Genomic DNA, 16,422 nt, shown 5'->3' with positions numbered 1-16,422 from the left:
CCTGTTCTGTAATTACACTGAGCTGTCCATTGCGTTGTTAGTTAGGTACGCAAATCCAAGTTCTAGTTTTATCTTCTTGTTGCTGTGTGTGCTACAGTTGCAGTTAGTGTTTAGCATACTATGGAAGTGTCTTCATGTTACAATTTGTGAAATAATTCCATCCTTTCAGGTAGTAACTTCTGCAGAACAGTCATAACTGACATGTTTTGATCAAAGGAATGAAGATACTAATGGCCATACTAGATGAGACTAAAAATTAAAGGATGTCAGAAGAGCGTGCTCCTTCTTAAGCAGCATATGATCCCAGAGAAGGAAAATAGAAAAGACGAGACAAATCCCATAGTCATATGGCAGTCTTGTGTTAAAGCAAAGAAATACTGAAGTTTGCTCTAATATCTTGGTGTAGGTTGTATTACATCTCTATTCCTAGACTTCTAAGATAGTCTGAGGGTGTTGGCACTCTTCGAAGGCGCACATATTGCAGGTGTTGATCTGAATGTTTCTCTTTCATGTGAAGTCGCTCAAAATGTGCTCCTGTGACCAGCTGTCAGCTGCCCAGTTTCAGAAGCTCTTTGAAGAACTAGACAAAGATGCCATTAAGCAAGTATGTATCTGTCAATGATTTATAAAGTGTCATAAGCTGAGTGTGTTCTTGCACAAAAATAAGTGATGGTATTCTGCTATAATGCATATAAACAAACTTCATAACTAGTTGAACGTGGGACATGATCAAGCATCATTGATTAAGTTGTTCATGGATTGCTCTTAGTCGAGGGCTCTGTGTGTGTATTTTGTTTAATAGGAAGACTCATTACCAGGAAACGAGGAACAGGAGTCAGAGAAAGGTTGGATTATCTCCTTTCTTTGCCATCATCTTGTGTTGTTCCATAATTGCCAGCCCGTTAGCAAATCAGAAATGATCTCTTGCTGCTAATAACCAGAACTTGAAAGCACCTTCCTTCTGAGATGTCAAAATTAGCATGTGGCCTTGAAAAGTTTGGCTTTGAAAAGGTCTGTTTCTTAAATCTGAGGCTGAGTTGTTTTACCTGCACCAATATTAAAATGCTTATACTTTGTGTTCTTTTCAGCATCCTCCCAGTCCAGAGTACCAATCCCGTTTTATGCAGAAAATGCAGTTTGCCTGTGGCCATCCCTACTTTGGCTACTTGGGGAATGTTGTAGCCCTTGCAAACATCGTTTCTATCTGTGTAAGTAAAAGGTTTTTTTTGGTTTGGTTTCCCCGCTGACCCCCACTACAAACTTCAGTCCTGCTCTTGTTTGTTAGTGTCTGTTCTGATAACCACTTTTTGCAGCAGGTGTCCATGTTTGGCAGGCTTCAGTCATACAAAGTCTTAGAGAACACCTCCAGTTAAAAATTATATTCTGGGAATGCTTGAAAAGGTCTATGCAAAACATAAAAGACCGTTTTGTTCTTGTGCTTAAAAATCTGTTTCGTTCAGCTGTAAAGCAGTGGATTCATAAAAAATTTCTTGTTGTTTAAGGTGGTTTTGGTGATGGATGCAGATAAGCAGCCTTCTGAAAGAGATGATTTCTTCCTGGGGGTAAGATGCAGCAATATTCCTACAATTATTGCTGTTCCCTGAGATGTCAATAATTCTAATTATTATTATTTTTGTGGTGAAGGCTATCAACTGCTTCTTCATCTTATATTATCTGCTGGAAATGTTGCTGAAAATCTTAGCAATGGGCTTGAAAAGATACTTGTCATACCCAAGCAATAGATTTGATGGACTTCTGACTGTAATTTTGCTGGTAAGCTTTTCATTAACTTCTGAATTTCTGGATTTGTTAACTAAGATGGTTAGGAACTGCAAGAGCTAATGGAATTGCTTTTTATTCAACACTAATATGCCAAGTTAAACAGGATGAGCGAGTGTTGTGGTTTTCAGTGGCTTGAATATTTTGGTGGGGCACGGTACTCTTAGAGTCTACTTTCTGGAGGTAGGTTTTCTTAAACTGATGGCAAAGGTGGGCTTTCTTATGAGCAGCCTTTTTATTGTTGTTTGGAAACCTTCAGCTCTTGGACTCCATTACATAACGAAGTCTGTTCCATAGCTAAAGATCACTTTCCTTATTGAATAAAGAAAAAAGTGGCAGGAGATTATTTTTCATTATTTGATAAAAGCCTGAAACCCATATGGCAGATAAAGCCAAATTCATGGTTAATGTAATTCATTGTATATCCTTATATGTGTGTACATTGGATTAATTTGGGGACTATCTAGTCAAATATGACGATTTCAGGGCTTTAAAGTGAGTCAAATTAGTGGCTCAAAGCTCTTGAAAATGTTTCCTGTCATGAATTTTGTAACTCAGAATTATGAAGTAAGGTTTTGACTCTTCTTTTTTTTTTTTTTTTTTTTTTTTCTTTCCTAACTAAAGGTTTTGGAGATAGCAACTTTTGCTGTGTATGGATTTCCTCATCGTGGTTGGTATGTAATCTCTGTGAACTGTTGCACTTTGCTCAATGTTTGGGATGGTTCAGGGGAATATACAGACGTGTTCATACACGCTTATGTCATTGAACTATGATTGTCAACCCAGTCCATAATTTACTAAACCTACTAGAATTTCTCACCCTTGTAGTCACTAAAGGCCATGCAATATGGATAAATGAAGGGAAATTACACATGAATTCCTAAACAGCTGGAGAAGCCCCTTCAACCCTGTGTGTAGATTGAAGTCTGAGTTTTGTGCTGTAAAATTTAGTAGAAAAATTCCCATGGACTTAAATTATTTATCTATACTGGAATAGCAAGCAGTTGTATTTGATTTTCTGAAGTTCAAGCAGTTCTTGGATAACTATCTTGATCTTTTTTCATTATCAAAAGCATAAAAATCATTGTTTCATCTCTTAAAATTTGAAAATTGCCACGACAACAAAAGAGGAAAGCAAAGGACTTCTGGAAGATTTCCTGAATTTTACTTTCAGGGGTGATTTATAACATGTTCTGATACTTTGTTTCTTTACACAAGCTCATTCTTAAGACATTGTCTCTCCCTAATTTTCCAGGGTATTAGTTATGTTGCAATCAAGAAGTTATCTTAATTTACACTAGGACCTGTGAAGAGACCTGATAGATGTTACAGCTAGAAATGGGTTTATTTTTGAACACTTCTTGCACTCCTATTGCTCAAAAGTGATGGTTACCATATGGATATTAACTGCTAACAATCTAATGGCATTAACTATTGATCTAACTTATAGTTGATTATATTTGGGTTTGATTTTTGCCCTTTGATTCTTGAACGTAGACAATTGTTTGCACTACAGTAATATCTTGAAGCACCAGTAATACTTGTTAGATCTTTGTGTCAGTCACTGCAAACAGATTTTTAACCCAGATGAGCCATTCTGAGTCCTGATGCTGCTTATTGTGTGCGCTCTTGGTAAATGCTCGGTCTGTAGATGTAACATCTTCAGGACAGGACTAAGATGTGATTATTATTCTAGAATATACATTCTATGCAGTGTTGTCTTGAATAATTTGTTACTAGGGTTGAATATGTTGGTGATGCAAATCATGAGTTAGCATCTGTGTTGCCAGGGAGGTTTTTCATTAACATCTTTTGTCCCTCACCACCTGCCCACCTTTCCAGCAAAGAAGCATCCAGCATGCCAATTTACAAGTCAGCTAAAACTCAGGCTGACATTTGAAGTGTAGGTGTATCACCTGTGAAATAGACATATAAGGAAAAAGGTTGGCAAGACTGTTATCTTAGTGCTTTCTTTGAAGCCTAACTTCAGGCAAGCACACCCTGAAGGATTAATGCACGTCTTTGTGCAAGTTCCTAAAGCATCTCGCTATAGCAGTATTTTTGTTTTGCTTTGTTTTCTGAAATTGCCCTCTTTGGTGCCTCCCCCTCAGCAGAAGGAAGGCCACTTACCCAGGTATTTTAGTACAAAGATGCACTTTGAAGAGACTAAATACATATTGAAGAGCCCAGGCTAAATGGATTGCTTCCTTCATCAGTTGTTAGAGTTTACTGTAGCTGGGATTCCTGCTGAGTAACTTAATGTACTTCCTTTCACAGATTATAGGTTTTTATATAGGATAATTCAGGCTGGAAGGGACCTCAGGAGGTCTCTAGTCCAGCCTCCTGCTCAAAGCAAGTTACTCAAACTTTATCCAGCTGGGTCTTTAAAATCTCCAATGATGGACACGTGCACAACCTCTTTGGGTAACCTGTACCTCTGTCTCACTGTCCTGATGGCTGACAAGTTCTTCGGTTCTTCCTTTGCCTAGCGTGAGCCTCCACTCTTTGAGTTTGCACCTGCTGTCCCTTGTCGTCCTACTTTGCACCACTAAACAGCCTTGCTTCTGTCTTTTTGAGGACCACTTCCTAAGTATTAGAAGGCTGTTGCTAGGCCCTCCTGAAGCAGGACTCTCCAGGCTGAACAAGCCCAGTTCCTGCAGCTTCTGTTTGTAGGGCAGGTGCATCAGCCCCTGACCATCTCGTTGGCCCTCTGTTGATCTTGCTGCAGTTTGTTGTTTTCTTGTATTGGGGATTACAAAACTGCATGCAGTGTTCTAGTCGGTCATAGGTTATAAAGAGTGTTTATATGAGGAAATAAAGCTACTTCGCCTTACAAATATTTTGATGTGCCACGGATGTTAACCAGAAGTTGTGGAGAATTTACGGTTACCTGCAGCCCGCTCGATTTAACTATGTCTTTCTGTCATGGGCTGTTTCTCTGATTTGTTTTCTTCCGTCTTTCCTAGGAGACCCGAGTTCATGGGCTTGTTATCCTTGTGGGATATGGTGCGGTTGGTGAATATGTTCATTGTGTTCAGGTTCCTGCGGATTATTCCTAATATGAAGGTGTTTGTTTACCCCTCCACACTTCTGATTTCTTTGTTGGTTAAACTATAAATGTTATTAAAGCCTTTTAGAATAACATGCAGTAGGCTGCAATTCTCTTGCACCTGAGTGGGATTATAACTATTGCACAGTACCTCACAAACTCTCTCTCTCTAGCTGGTTTTCTCTGTTGAGGTGTCAGGGAAGTTCTGTTGATGTCACTGCAATTGATGCTGGTATTCTGAAGTGAGTAAATCTATCCAGAATACTTTTTGTGCAATTTGTGTAGTGCTTCAATCTTAATTAGATGTGTGGATATGGTATCCTTGAAGAACTTTGTACTCAGGAGGTGATAGACTTTCTTTCAGTAGATAATGCCAGGCGTTTTGGTCATGCAAAAAGTTATTTGGGATGAATCCTTCTTTCTACTTTCCCAGTTGGGGTATTTCCACCAGAATACTTGTACTTGAATCTGAAGTCACTTTGAGTTGTTTGTTTGTTATAACCCTGCGTTTAGACTTGCTTGAAAGCTAAGCCTAAATTCATGTCAGGTACAGAACTTGTATTTTAGTTCAATAACCATAAATATCTACCTGATGTAATCAGAGGTCGTAATGTCAGTGGAAAGTGTAAACTAGAAATGATGTGAATCAAATATGATGTGATCACTCTGGACCTGTGGGGCACTTGTGACTTTTTTTTCCTGTCCTAATCTTACTAGGCATATAGACCTTTGAGTCACAGTGCCTGTGTATATATAAAACTTATCATAATGTGTGTGTATGAAAAGGACTACAGCATTGTTCATTTATTTCAAGTACCTCATGGAAATATCACTGTAGAACAGGTGACCTGCATTTAGGTATATCTCACTTCGCTGGTTGGTATTTCTTTTGTCCTTTTAGTAAAAATAATTTGATGTGGATTGGAAGTGTGAATGTCATGCATATAAAATTCTGCTTTGTTTTAGTTCATGGCGTTGGTGGTTACTACGTTGCTGGATCTGGTAAAAAACTTGAGAGCCTTTGCAGGAATCCTTCTGGTAAGTCATGGTATAATAAGGGTATGTCTTCAACAAAGTAAACACAGTTCTTTGACAATCACCATAAACCCATAAACAGTAACATTTCACCTTAATCAGCCAGTTCTTTTCCAGGGCACGTCTTGTAAAGCCGCAACAAACTACTGTTTTGTTATGGGCTGCGCACAGTGACAGTGCCTCATTTACCAGTTTCCTCTAGAAGTGCCTTTGAAAGATTGTTTGAAACTTCCTCAGAGTGCTTGCCTCAGGCTGGATAGTCTAGTTTCAAATAAGAATTCATCTGATCCTAAGAGTAGCCTAGTTTTCCTTACCCTGACTTGCTTATGTTAAACTAAATAGCAAAATCACTTTAAAATTGTTTTCAGTTGAGATCATCTTGAGATAGCATGTTTGGACGTGATTTTTAAAAGCCTCTGCCATCCTGTTTTGGGTGTGTGTGGGCAGAGCATATAGTCTGTAAACATGTGATTAAGGGAGGGATCACAATGTGTGATGTCCATTACATAAATCCTCCATTTCCCAACGCTTGAGTTTCTGGCTTTGCAACGATGCCTTCCTGGTAGAGCAAAGTAGTGCCTGGGTAGCTTTTTTCTTGTTGTTTGGGGTTTTTTAGGATACCTTAATTTGAGGTAATGGTTAGAGACCAAGGATTTGCTGTCTGTTAGGTATTGTCTAAAAAGTTATTCTAGTCTATATACTTAGCATGCAGTTTTTGTCATTAGTCATCTCTGCTTTTATCTGTAGGGGAGGACCTTAAGTTGCAGTCTGGAAAGGCTTGTGTTTGAAATAAAGATATTGGTTTGGGCAAAGCTAAGTTGGCAACAACTTTCTTGTGCTGTACAAGTCACACTTGAAACAGAGAAATATTTTGGGAATGCGCGAATGGGGAAGTTAGCTTTTGCATGTGAAAAATACATCTTAAGAGCCTAAATGCCAATCTTGCATATGCTAGGAACAGGTTTAGGATAATGAAAAACTTTTCATTATCCAATTTGTTACTCAATGTAATAAACTGTCTAAAGGCTGACTGCAGTTTTACTAACTTTGCCGGTTCTTGGTTAAGTACGTACACCATGCTAAAGAAACACACGTTTGCTTGTCACCCTTTCGGAGGCTGGTAGGGTTGTGTCATGGATAGGTGGGAGAGGCACATATTGACATTACTGCTGCTGTTGTTGTGTTGCTACTGGCATGGCTGCCCCTGGGCTGTAGCATTCTGCTGGAAGCTCTTTTCTATTCCTGAAAGACACAGCTAAGATGGCAGGAGCCTGTAGTAATAGGCTTGACTTTATTTTTGGGAATTATGCATTAGTGTTTCAACATGGTGTCCCTACCACTATGTTTAAGAAGTAACGCTCATTAAATGGTTTAAGTGTGTGCTGCTGATTGCCTTTAATGCAGGGAGTGTGAATTGTAGCTTTACACCAATTATGAGGCAAGTCTACGATGGTGTTTGTTGCTTCCATTTAATATAATTTGCTTTTACTTGAGGCTGTGTAGAAGCTGTCACTGAGCCGCTGCCGCAGTGATGTGACTCCATTAGCAGCTGATGCAAAACATCTTTCCTAATGTTAACCTGGAACACACACTGATAAAGTAATGTAATTGATTAGCTAATTTCTCAGGCAGTTTGTGTTTTGAGCGTATCTTTTTCCAAAGAATAGAATTAACTTTATTACCAAGCCAGAAACTCCATCTTCTGGCCGGTTGTGGAATGTCAGCTTCAACTAATTCCAGTAGTGTTCACAGGGCTGTGACTCATAGGTCAAGGCAGTCTCTCTTCTCCTCCCAGACTTCCTTCTTGGGTCTGTTTTGTAGCAAAATACAGAAATATGACTAATGACATCTTCCTTTGAAGACTCGGCTTGTTTCAAGCTATCCTAGGACAAATGGCTCTTTACTCAGAGGAGCAAAGTGCTAGGTTGTTTCTAGAATAATCTTTTTAGGATAAAATTTGCAAAATCACCTAGGCAACTGCTGAAGACTGTGAAAAGTATCTCTTTAAAAACTAGTTAGAAAGTTAGAAACTTGCATTTCTAACAAGTAAAAGACAGAAGTTCCAAAATCCTTTGTGCTATTGAAACCTTTATTTTAGATCAATATAACTTTTTTAAAGAAGTTGCTGATGTAATATAAAATACTGACTTAGTTTTGGCCTTCAGTTAAATTTAGTAAAAGCTCATTTTCACTGAATCTAGCAGAAAGCTCCCCAGGTATTTAGATTATTCCTTGTAAATACAGGTACTGATTTTGGTTTCGTTTTTAAAATCACTGTTCTGCAGTGTTAATAGTTAAATATCAGCATTCTGAGACACAGAAAAGTAAAATAGATTGTAAAGTAAAATGATTTAGTGCATTTTAACAACTGAAAGTAAAAAAGAATATTAAAAAGAGTGAACAGTTAAGTAATACAGATAGTGAGAAGTATTTTCACTCTAATAGCTTCAGGCATTGTTCTTGACCAAATTCCTTTAACTGTGGTACTAATGTGAATTCCATGTTAATTGCATTGTTTTCTTATTTAGTGACAGAAATATTCAAAACTAATACTTGCTTATATTCCTTCCAGGTGGTTTTCTATGCATTTGCTATAACTGGCATAATGCTATTTAAAGGTGTTGTTGTTCCCTTGGGAAATACCAGGTAACGTTCTAAACATCACTACTCAGAATCTGTTTTTCAAAAGCATCTGCGACTTGGTACCTCAGAGTTGTTTGTGGTTCGTTGTGGGTGGGTTTTTTTCCCCTCTTATTCTTGGAGCCACCCTTCTTTTAATGTTAAATCACACAGACTTTTAAAATCTGTAAGTCCTTCTGTTCTTTCTTCTTGTATTGCAATTGCAGGAATGCTTATCTGTAGCTTGAATTCTTACCCTGCTGTAGCTTAAATACTTTTGTAACTATTTCCGTTGTTTTTCTGCTCATACAAGATGCTTAACTTTCTACAAGGCACTCAGAAGAATCTTGGCGTTAAGGTATAGAACATAGAAAGCTATGCTCTCATCAGCCTGTGATTCTCTTGTAGTGCTGTCAATACAACGTACGGTAATGGCACTCTGCAGTGTGGGACCTACGAACAGCTGGAATATTGGCCGAACAACTTTGATGACTTTGCTGTGAGTCTGATCATTGATGGAATCTGTCCCTCTTCCCCTCTCTGCTCGTCTCTTCCCCTCATTTTCTGAGGCTTAAGTGTGTGATATAGCCACTCAGCTTCTGTTTTACTCATGTTATTTAGGCAGCAGTGGTGACCCTCTGGGATGTGATGGTGGTGAACAACTGGCAAGTCTTTTTGGAAGCGTTTTCAAGATATTCAAGTCCGTAAGTAGCAGTGATAATACTGAAAAAGTCCCATATAAATCTTGCTTATAAGGTGACTGAACAAGAATTTTACACGTAGCACAGTTCCTACCATCTGCTAAGAGGGGTGTTGCTTACATTTCTTTTGGGTCAATTCAGATATGTAGGAAATAAACTTAATACTTCATGGCTATTCTTTAACTTGTGTAACTTGGTGGTTGATCTAGTGCTTGGCGGATGCCATGAAATCCCTTGTCACATTTAGAAGGGATTGGAAACTGGCTTGGTAGTCATCTTGTTCCAAAACAGAGTGAATGACTTAAGTGGATTATAAACAGGCTTGCAACATGTATTCAGTGGGTGGCTCTCGCTGTAGAGCCAATCTCACAGAAGTGAGATATTAGTGAATGGCTGTAATTAATTTTGGGCTGCTTCTGCATTTTTTCCCTGTGGGTGAACAATTTATTGTAAACTTAAAACCTTGAATATATCTTTCAATTGTATTTAATTACTTTATGGGAATGTTTGAATGAACTGGATAGCCTCTGGGTTGAGCTGTTCCAGTGGTCCTTGGCTCCTTAACCAGCATGTAGTTAAGTTGTGGAATGTGCTTCTACGGGCTGTTGTGTGTGATAAATGTTTAACGTGGTCTGGTGTAGACTGGACAAGTTGTGAAAGAGAACTCCGTTGGGATCTGCAATGAATGGAAGCTACCTCTAGCTCAAGAAATCTCTGAACTGCAAATGGTTGGAGATTGGGAGAGCACGTAGTAGGGTAGCATCATAGCTATTTTGCTGTGGGTTTGCACTCTTTCCTGTGCTTCTGCTTTTGACCACTCTTGGAGGATACTAGCCTAGATGGATCTTTTGCTTTGATCCAGTACAATTTCTTTTCTCTCCCTTCAGAGTTTAATTTGGTATGTTAAATGGGGGGAGCGAGTCTGTTTGGCTAACTTAATGAAAGGCAAAGATTTTCTACTTTTATTTTTTTGTTCCAGACCTCCTTTTACATTAAAAAAGTATTGGTATTATATTTCAAGGAAAAATGTGATTTCATGACTCTCTTTAGCCACTTTCAGGCTGAGGTTATTTAATGCCTGCTTCGCTTATTGTCTGTTAATCTCACCTGCAGGTGGGCAAAGATCTATTTTGTAACCTGGTGGTTGATCTCCTCTGTCATCTGGGTTAATCTCTTCGTAGCTTTACTTCTGGAGGTAAGGAAGTCTGTTTATTTGGTATTAGATCATGAAGACAGGTTCTAATTTGTGTGGGAAATGAAAAGAACCCAGACAACTGTTTTGGAGAAGTATGTTGGTTTTGTGTTGGTTTTTGCTTACTTCATCTTTCTCCTTGCCGCCTTTCCCCCGAGATGGTCAGTGAGCATTTTCTTTTTCCTAGACAATTGTGTATTTTATTTGCAACTTTCTCACAGATCTGGTTACATTTCTTTGGGTGTGTATGTTTGCCATTATAGCTCCCTCTCTATAAAGATGAAAAATACTTTATAATAAAATTGCTTGTCTCTTGTACATTAGCATTTAACTTCAGCATTAGTTATTCAAGCTGCAGACTTTTTGCATTTTGATTTGTCAGCAAGTGAAGTTAGCGCTTTAAAATTTACATTTTTATTTTATTTGGTTGTCCCATGTTTCTTCCTACCCCAATTTGAATTATTACCTGTATTCAGTTCCACACTAGAAGAATGGAACTGATTACTTATTTTGAAGAGATCATCTTCTAGAGTTTTTTTTTTTTTTTTTTTTTAAAGAAGCTCTGGAAAAGTAGGTACCTGAGCAATGCCATGAAGAATTGCATGCCTGTAGAGGGCACTTCACCCCATCTCAAAACCTATGAAAATTTCTTTTGGAGATGCTCTTGTTGTTGTTGACTGCATTGAGAGCTAAAATTTACTACTGTGGGCAGAATGGTGAACTTTTAGACAGAAACTTAGATACGAGTCTCACGCTGAGCCTCAGTCTTGCCCGTGAGCGTTTCAGAAAAGACTTTCTGTTCTAGCTGAATGTTAATCCTATGAAATCTTCTACCTGCTTACATCTGCAGGGCTGTAGCCAAAGTTTTGCTGTAAGAGCCAAGATGTAGCATTCTGTAGCAGGGCAGCAGGATGCCACTATTTTTCTCCTTTCCTCCCTGCCCCTCCCCCCCCCCCTTTTTTTTCTGCCTGAGCTGTGTGTCTACTCCCTAGGTATTGATTTGTCAGAGTAACTCAAAATGGATAAGGGAACATGACAAAACCAGAAGCTGAGTTTAAGCTGTGATGCCTGGACTAGGAGTATGTATATATATTGTTGGCTTTTTAGAGAGGAAAGAATTCAAAGCAGGTGAACTCTTGTGGGTAGTTCACACAGTTATCTCGGGGAGGCAGTCCTTGTTAGGAGCAGAAGGCAGCAGGGCTGTCTTCCGCTCTATGCTTCTCTCAATGTGTGATGAAAAAGTCATTTCATTCCTGAACAACAGGCTTGAATAAAATAGTGACCTGCAGCCAATAAATATGCTGATGCCTAAATAAGTCCCTGCTCTGCCACTCTGTGTTTAAAAACAAACCTCGCTCCCCTCCCAAACCTTACCCGCAAACATATTGACCTAATATAACCTCTTTTCTCATGTCGCCAAAAGTAGCCTTTAATTTTTTTCCTGTTCCTTTTACGTTCCAGAACTTTATTCACAAGTGGGACCGTCGCTGTCATCGAGAGCCTCTTTCAGATATTGAATACCAGAGGACAGTTGAACTAATGTTCAGGTGAGTTGAACTAGACTTGGTAACTGATCTAGTTTTATATGTTCAGCTGTTTTAAAAAAAGTGTGCTGGCTGCAAGAGGGTAAAAGGCTTGCCTTTTGTTTCCTCCCCCTGAAGCAAACTGTTTCATCTGCTTGGAAAAATTCACTAAGTAGTGTAGTTAAGTCTGCTTTAAGATGACTTGGTAGCCTAACCTTTATGTGCTTTTTGCCCATAGTATGATGGGAGAAGAGGTGTTGGGGGTGTGAGGGACATGAGGACTGTGTTGAGAGGGAAAAGGGAAGATGAGGAAAGCAATGCACATTCTTGGCTTATCGTGAAATTGTGGGTGGTGAGTTGATACTTGATGATCGTGTGCAAGTGGAACTTCTGGTGCACATTGGATATTCAATAGTAGCGTTGGGAACATGTTCTCATTTGGGAGTTTTTTCAGGAAAACAAATCTACTGACCTTCAGTTGTATTGTACTGAGCGCAGGAAATTGCTTCCCTGCTTCTTATGGGAAAACAGCTGCTGGTATCCATGACACATCTGTAAAGGATGGATCACTTGCAAGTAGATGCATCTTTAGGGAGCATCAACTTATTGTAACTTTAATTCCTTGTTTCATTCTTGAAACAAGCACACGCTACATCTCAGTGTGTGCATTGCAAAAACAAATGCTGAGAAGTTCCCTTTGCTGCCACTAACAACTTATGCTTTTTCTTTGTAGAGATGTTTTGGAAGAACCTACAGAGGAAGAGCTGATGGAAAAACTGCACCAGCATCCACACCTGCAGTTATGTAGGTGACTGCTGGGAAGGACTACTTTTAGACCTCTGTTTTCTTGAGGTTGTCAGCTGGAAGAAACTGAATGGATTTTCTGTGAGGTGCTGTTAGGAGAGAGGCTTGTAGGACAGTACATGAGGTTTTGCTTGGCAATTCTCTGCAGAAAGAGGTTTTTTTATTTTTGGTTCATATCTTTTTATTTTTGAAAAAGATTTGAATCCTGCTAATTTGACTTGATTTTAAGTTGCAATTTTAGAGGAATATTGCAGCTGTTATTTTTATAAACTGTTGATATCAGAATGTTTTATTTTCTTTTTTTAAGAAGGGAAAGTGTGTTTAAAATGACAGTGCACTTTAAAACATGAACTTTGTAACCACTAAGCCTGCTACTTTTTTCAGCACAAGAAAATGGAACTGGCTCTTCTGGTAGGCGAGTGTGGCAAGGACTGTGCCCTGCGATTCATGAATGGATTAGGCAGGACCAGGACAAAATCCTTAATCTTTTAGTAGTAAGAGTTGAAACACTGTTTTTATTGAAATGTGACACCAGCATATCTCACCAAATTTTCAGTAGTTAGCCACTTCCGAACACAATCAATTTCAACTTAGTAACGGGGAGTGTCTACTTCTCGCATCCTCTCTTTTTTTCTTTTGTTTTTGATCTAGGGTTTGTGTTGGTTGCATCATTGTGGTAACTTTGAGAGCAGTTATAACTTTGAATGGAGCAATTGCACTCACGGTTTTCAATGTGGTAAAATTGAGCTCTTGTTTAGAGTAAATATTCTCATATTGCTTTCCTTTTCCTCTCTTCCAAGTCCTGTTCTACACTGTATCATATTCCATGAAAAAGCTGAGGGGAATGAACTTTGGCTGGAATGTAGCACCACGATCGCTGCGAGTCTCCCACTTAAAGAGGGGGAAGATTGAACAGGATAATCAAAGTGTCTAGGGGTTCAGATTTGCATTTGAGTCTATGGGAAATGGAAGTGCTCAGCCAATACGGCAAGATCACATTCTTTTATGGCTCAATGACCACGTGCTGTATACCACAAGCTTTCACGTGGGTAATGCTTTTTGGGTAGATAACTTTGTCAACAAATCTAAAGAGGAGAATTAAGAGTAAGCCTTTATTCCTTAGTATTCCTCTAAAAAAGGTGGTTTTGTTTGAATCTTTGTCACATAACTAGTAAATCACTATGAAGAATAGAATCAATCTCAACTATTATTTTTATATATAAAAATGAAACTACCCTTTGGGGTGCTGCCTTGTCATTGAGACACTTGTCACCAAAATAGACATTATTGTGATCATCTCTGTATTGACAAAGGCTTGAGGAAGGTAATTGGCCATTAAACACTGCTGCTATCTATAACTTATTTGATCCTTTTTAGAAGACAAAACATTTTTGAAAAGTGCCAAGCAGGCATCTTGTATGCTTTTCTTTCTCTTATTTTTCTTTGTCATTTGTCTTTTTCCTGCATAAGGGAGAGAAAAACATCTGGAATGATGGCGCGTTTGGGCTCAAAAGCATATTTTCTGCATTGTTGTCTTACTGTTTAGAGCTTGTATAGTGATTCTTGTGTATTTCTTTATTTTCTGCTTATATTTTCCTTGTGCTGTGGGATAAAATGTGTTGTAGTTTCCATATGTGTAGAAAAAATCTGAACTGAGCTCTGAGGCACTCCAGCAATCCTTCCTTACTTTTGTAATCTTGCCTCTTAAGCGATACTCTTGTCTCCGTTCCAGAAAAATCCACCCAGTAACTCGCGCTGGTTTCAGTGGCATTACCATGCTTATTTTCAGTCATGCACTTAGACCACACATCATAGCAAGTAGATAAAGACATCAGCACAAAGCTTTTCTAGATATGACTTCGGTTTTTTTCAGAATGGTTTTATGTCAGGATGGTTTCTGCTTCTAGGATGATGTAATCACTACCACCAATTTATTGGCACTTACTAACAGTTCAATACTCTATTTTACCTTATTTATTGAAATTCTTTTTTCCACTTTTCTGAATACTTGCCTTGCCAAAAAGGAAGTGGCTGGTTCTTATCTGCCTGGAAGTTTAATATTTTTTGTCTCTTTTTTTTTTTTTGGCATTACGTTCCACTACAATCTACCAAAGCAACACCAACTGGTGTGGGATTATCATAAACATCACAAATGTCCCCATTATAAATTCTTTGCATCTGGACAAATGTGAAGAAGGCTATCTTAAGGGAATAGTCTTGTCTTGTTCTTGTTTCACACTTGTGTAATTGACTGAAAGTGTAACTAGAATTTAATACGAAATTGTGATACCTAATGTCACTTGTACTGAAAGATATAAATGACCACAAGTCTTAGGCAATAATTGTATAAATCATGAAAATGAATGTATGTAACTGGGTTAAATTTGAGGTTTGCATTATTAAAAAAACCTTTCTTCTCTTAATATGAAAATAATCAGGGTGTTGCAGTAATTCTTGTAGCTTGTTTTTTTCCTTTCCCCCAGCTACTGATTTCTGCTGTGCTCAGCATCTGTGCTCCTGTTATCTTTACTAGTTGAAGGCTGGTCCATAGAAGAGGTTAGTTACATGCAGATGGGGACACCACTGCCTGGCGTCAAAATGCAGGGACCTAAAGTACGCTGCTCTGTTATTCTCCAGTTCTAGAGACTTGTAACATGATCTGTAGGTACTTGATATGCTGAATTTTTAAGGTGAAACTTCATTGGAACTGAGCGTTGAGGGTGTTGAGCAGCTTGATTTCCCTTTGCATTTCAGTCTTTGAGAACTAGGGGTATTTCTTCATCTCTTTTTCCTGAAAATAATAGTGCAATAAGCACACTCATAGCATTTCAACTGGGACAAATTTTGCACATAATGTAGCAGAGTCCATGGCATTATTTTGAAACAAGTTCTGTTTTAGAAGATGCTTTTTTTTAAAGAACAAAATCGATTCTGGGTCAAGCTAAAGGCTTAAAATTGCTGATGTCTCTGACAATGGGTGTAGCGGATGCTGAGGTGAAGCATGTGAAAGCCAAAGCGAATAGAAGGTCATCTTGCATTATTAAATCAGGCTCAGATTTTTCTAGCTTCTGGAGGAGGGTCTTAATCACCAGACTGCTGGCTAATTTGAGATTCCTGAGATTTTTTTTTTCTTTCCTGATTTGCTATGAATTTGTGTTACTTAAAGATTTAGGAGTAGAGGGAGAGGATAGAGGCGATTGAAGTGTTCTTGATTCTTTAAGTAGAAATACAGTGATAAACCTCACAAGGACAGTTAACTACGAAGAAATTTAAAAAGCTTATATTGGTCAGACCTGCAGAAGAACCTAGTAACTATGTAGAAATTACAGGCAAAGGAAGAAATACTCTTCTGGGTGTCAAGGGCTTATGTGAATAAACCTATTTGTTGTGGTAATATTGTACATCTCTTAATACATTTTAGGCTACATTACTTTTTCATAACCCCGAACACTTTTTAATATGCACAAAAATACAGGGGCATACAAAGCTATAAGAAAAAAATGGGGCCTATAGGAAACCGATGCAGTGTATAGATTAACTATCTCTGAAATGTGAGGTAAAGATATTTCTTATCTTGTTAGATGGTTTATCTTTTCACCTGCCAGTATATCACGAGCAGTATGTAGTGTTACTGTGGCTTCTGCTATTGTTTAACATTGCTTTAGTCAGATGAAGTCATTTCAGCGCTCCATGTCTTGGCTTTTTATTGAAAAAAAAAGT

At 38.4% G+C, this 16,422-nt stretch overlaps 1 protein-coding gene across 6 annotated transcripts in view; it reads left to right on the top strand.

Annotated features, from left to right (window-relative positions):
* TPCN2 (two pore segment channel 2) overlaps positions 1-16,422 on the top strand; it is a 35,319-nt gene that overhangs the window by 16,706 nt on the left and 2,191 nt on the right. For 3 of the 6 annotated variants that reach the window (XM_054827936.1, XM_054827933.1, XM_054827938.1), the window contains 14 exons: positions 518-604; positions 1,089-1,208; positions 1,503-1,562; positions 1,645-1,773; positions 2,404-2,453; positions 4,746-4,845; positions 5,795-5,866; positions 8,436-8,509; positions 8,891-8,981; positions 9,104-9,186; positions 10,297-10,378; positions 11,837-11,922; positions 12,632-12,702; positions 13,503-15,127. In XM_054827936.1, coding sequence (XP_054683911.1) covers positions 518-604; positions 1,089-1,208; positions 1,503-1,562; positions 1,645-1,773; positions 2,404-2,453; positions 4,746-4,845; positions 5,795-5,866; positions 8,436-8,509; positions 8,891-8,981; positions 9,104-9,186; positions 10,297-10,378; positions 11,837-11,922; positions 12,632-12,702; positions 13,503-13,636 — 1,239 coding nt within the window. In that variant the 3' untranslated portion in view covers positions 13,637-15,127. Of the gene's footprint in view, positions 1-517; positions 605-1,088; positions 1,209-1,502; positions 1,563-1,644; positions 1,774-2,403; positions 2,454-4,745; positions 4,846-5,794; positions 5,867-8,435; positions 8,510-8,890; positions 8,982-9,103; positions 9,187-10,296; positions 10,379-11,836; positions 11,923-12,631; positions 15,128-16,422 lie in introns of those variants that run through there. The other 3 variants (XM_054827935.1, XM_054827937.1, XM_054827939.1) reach the window with 3 other exon arrangements.

This window comes from Grus americana, chromosome 5 (assembly GCF_028858705.1).
Source record: "Grus americana isolate bGruAme1 chromosome 5, bGruAme1.mat, whole genome shotgun sequence".
Taxonomy (NCBI): Eukaryota; Metazoa; Chordata; class Aves; order Gruiformes; family Gruidae; genus Grus; species Grus americana.
The sequence above is the reverse complement of the archived record's forward strand: the minus strand, read 5'-3'. Positions and strand labels throughout refer to the sequence as shown.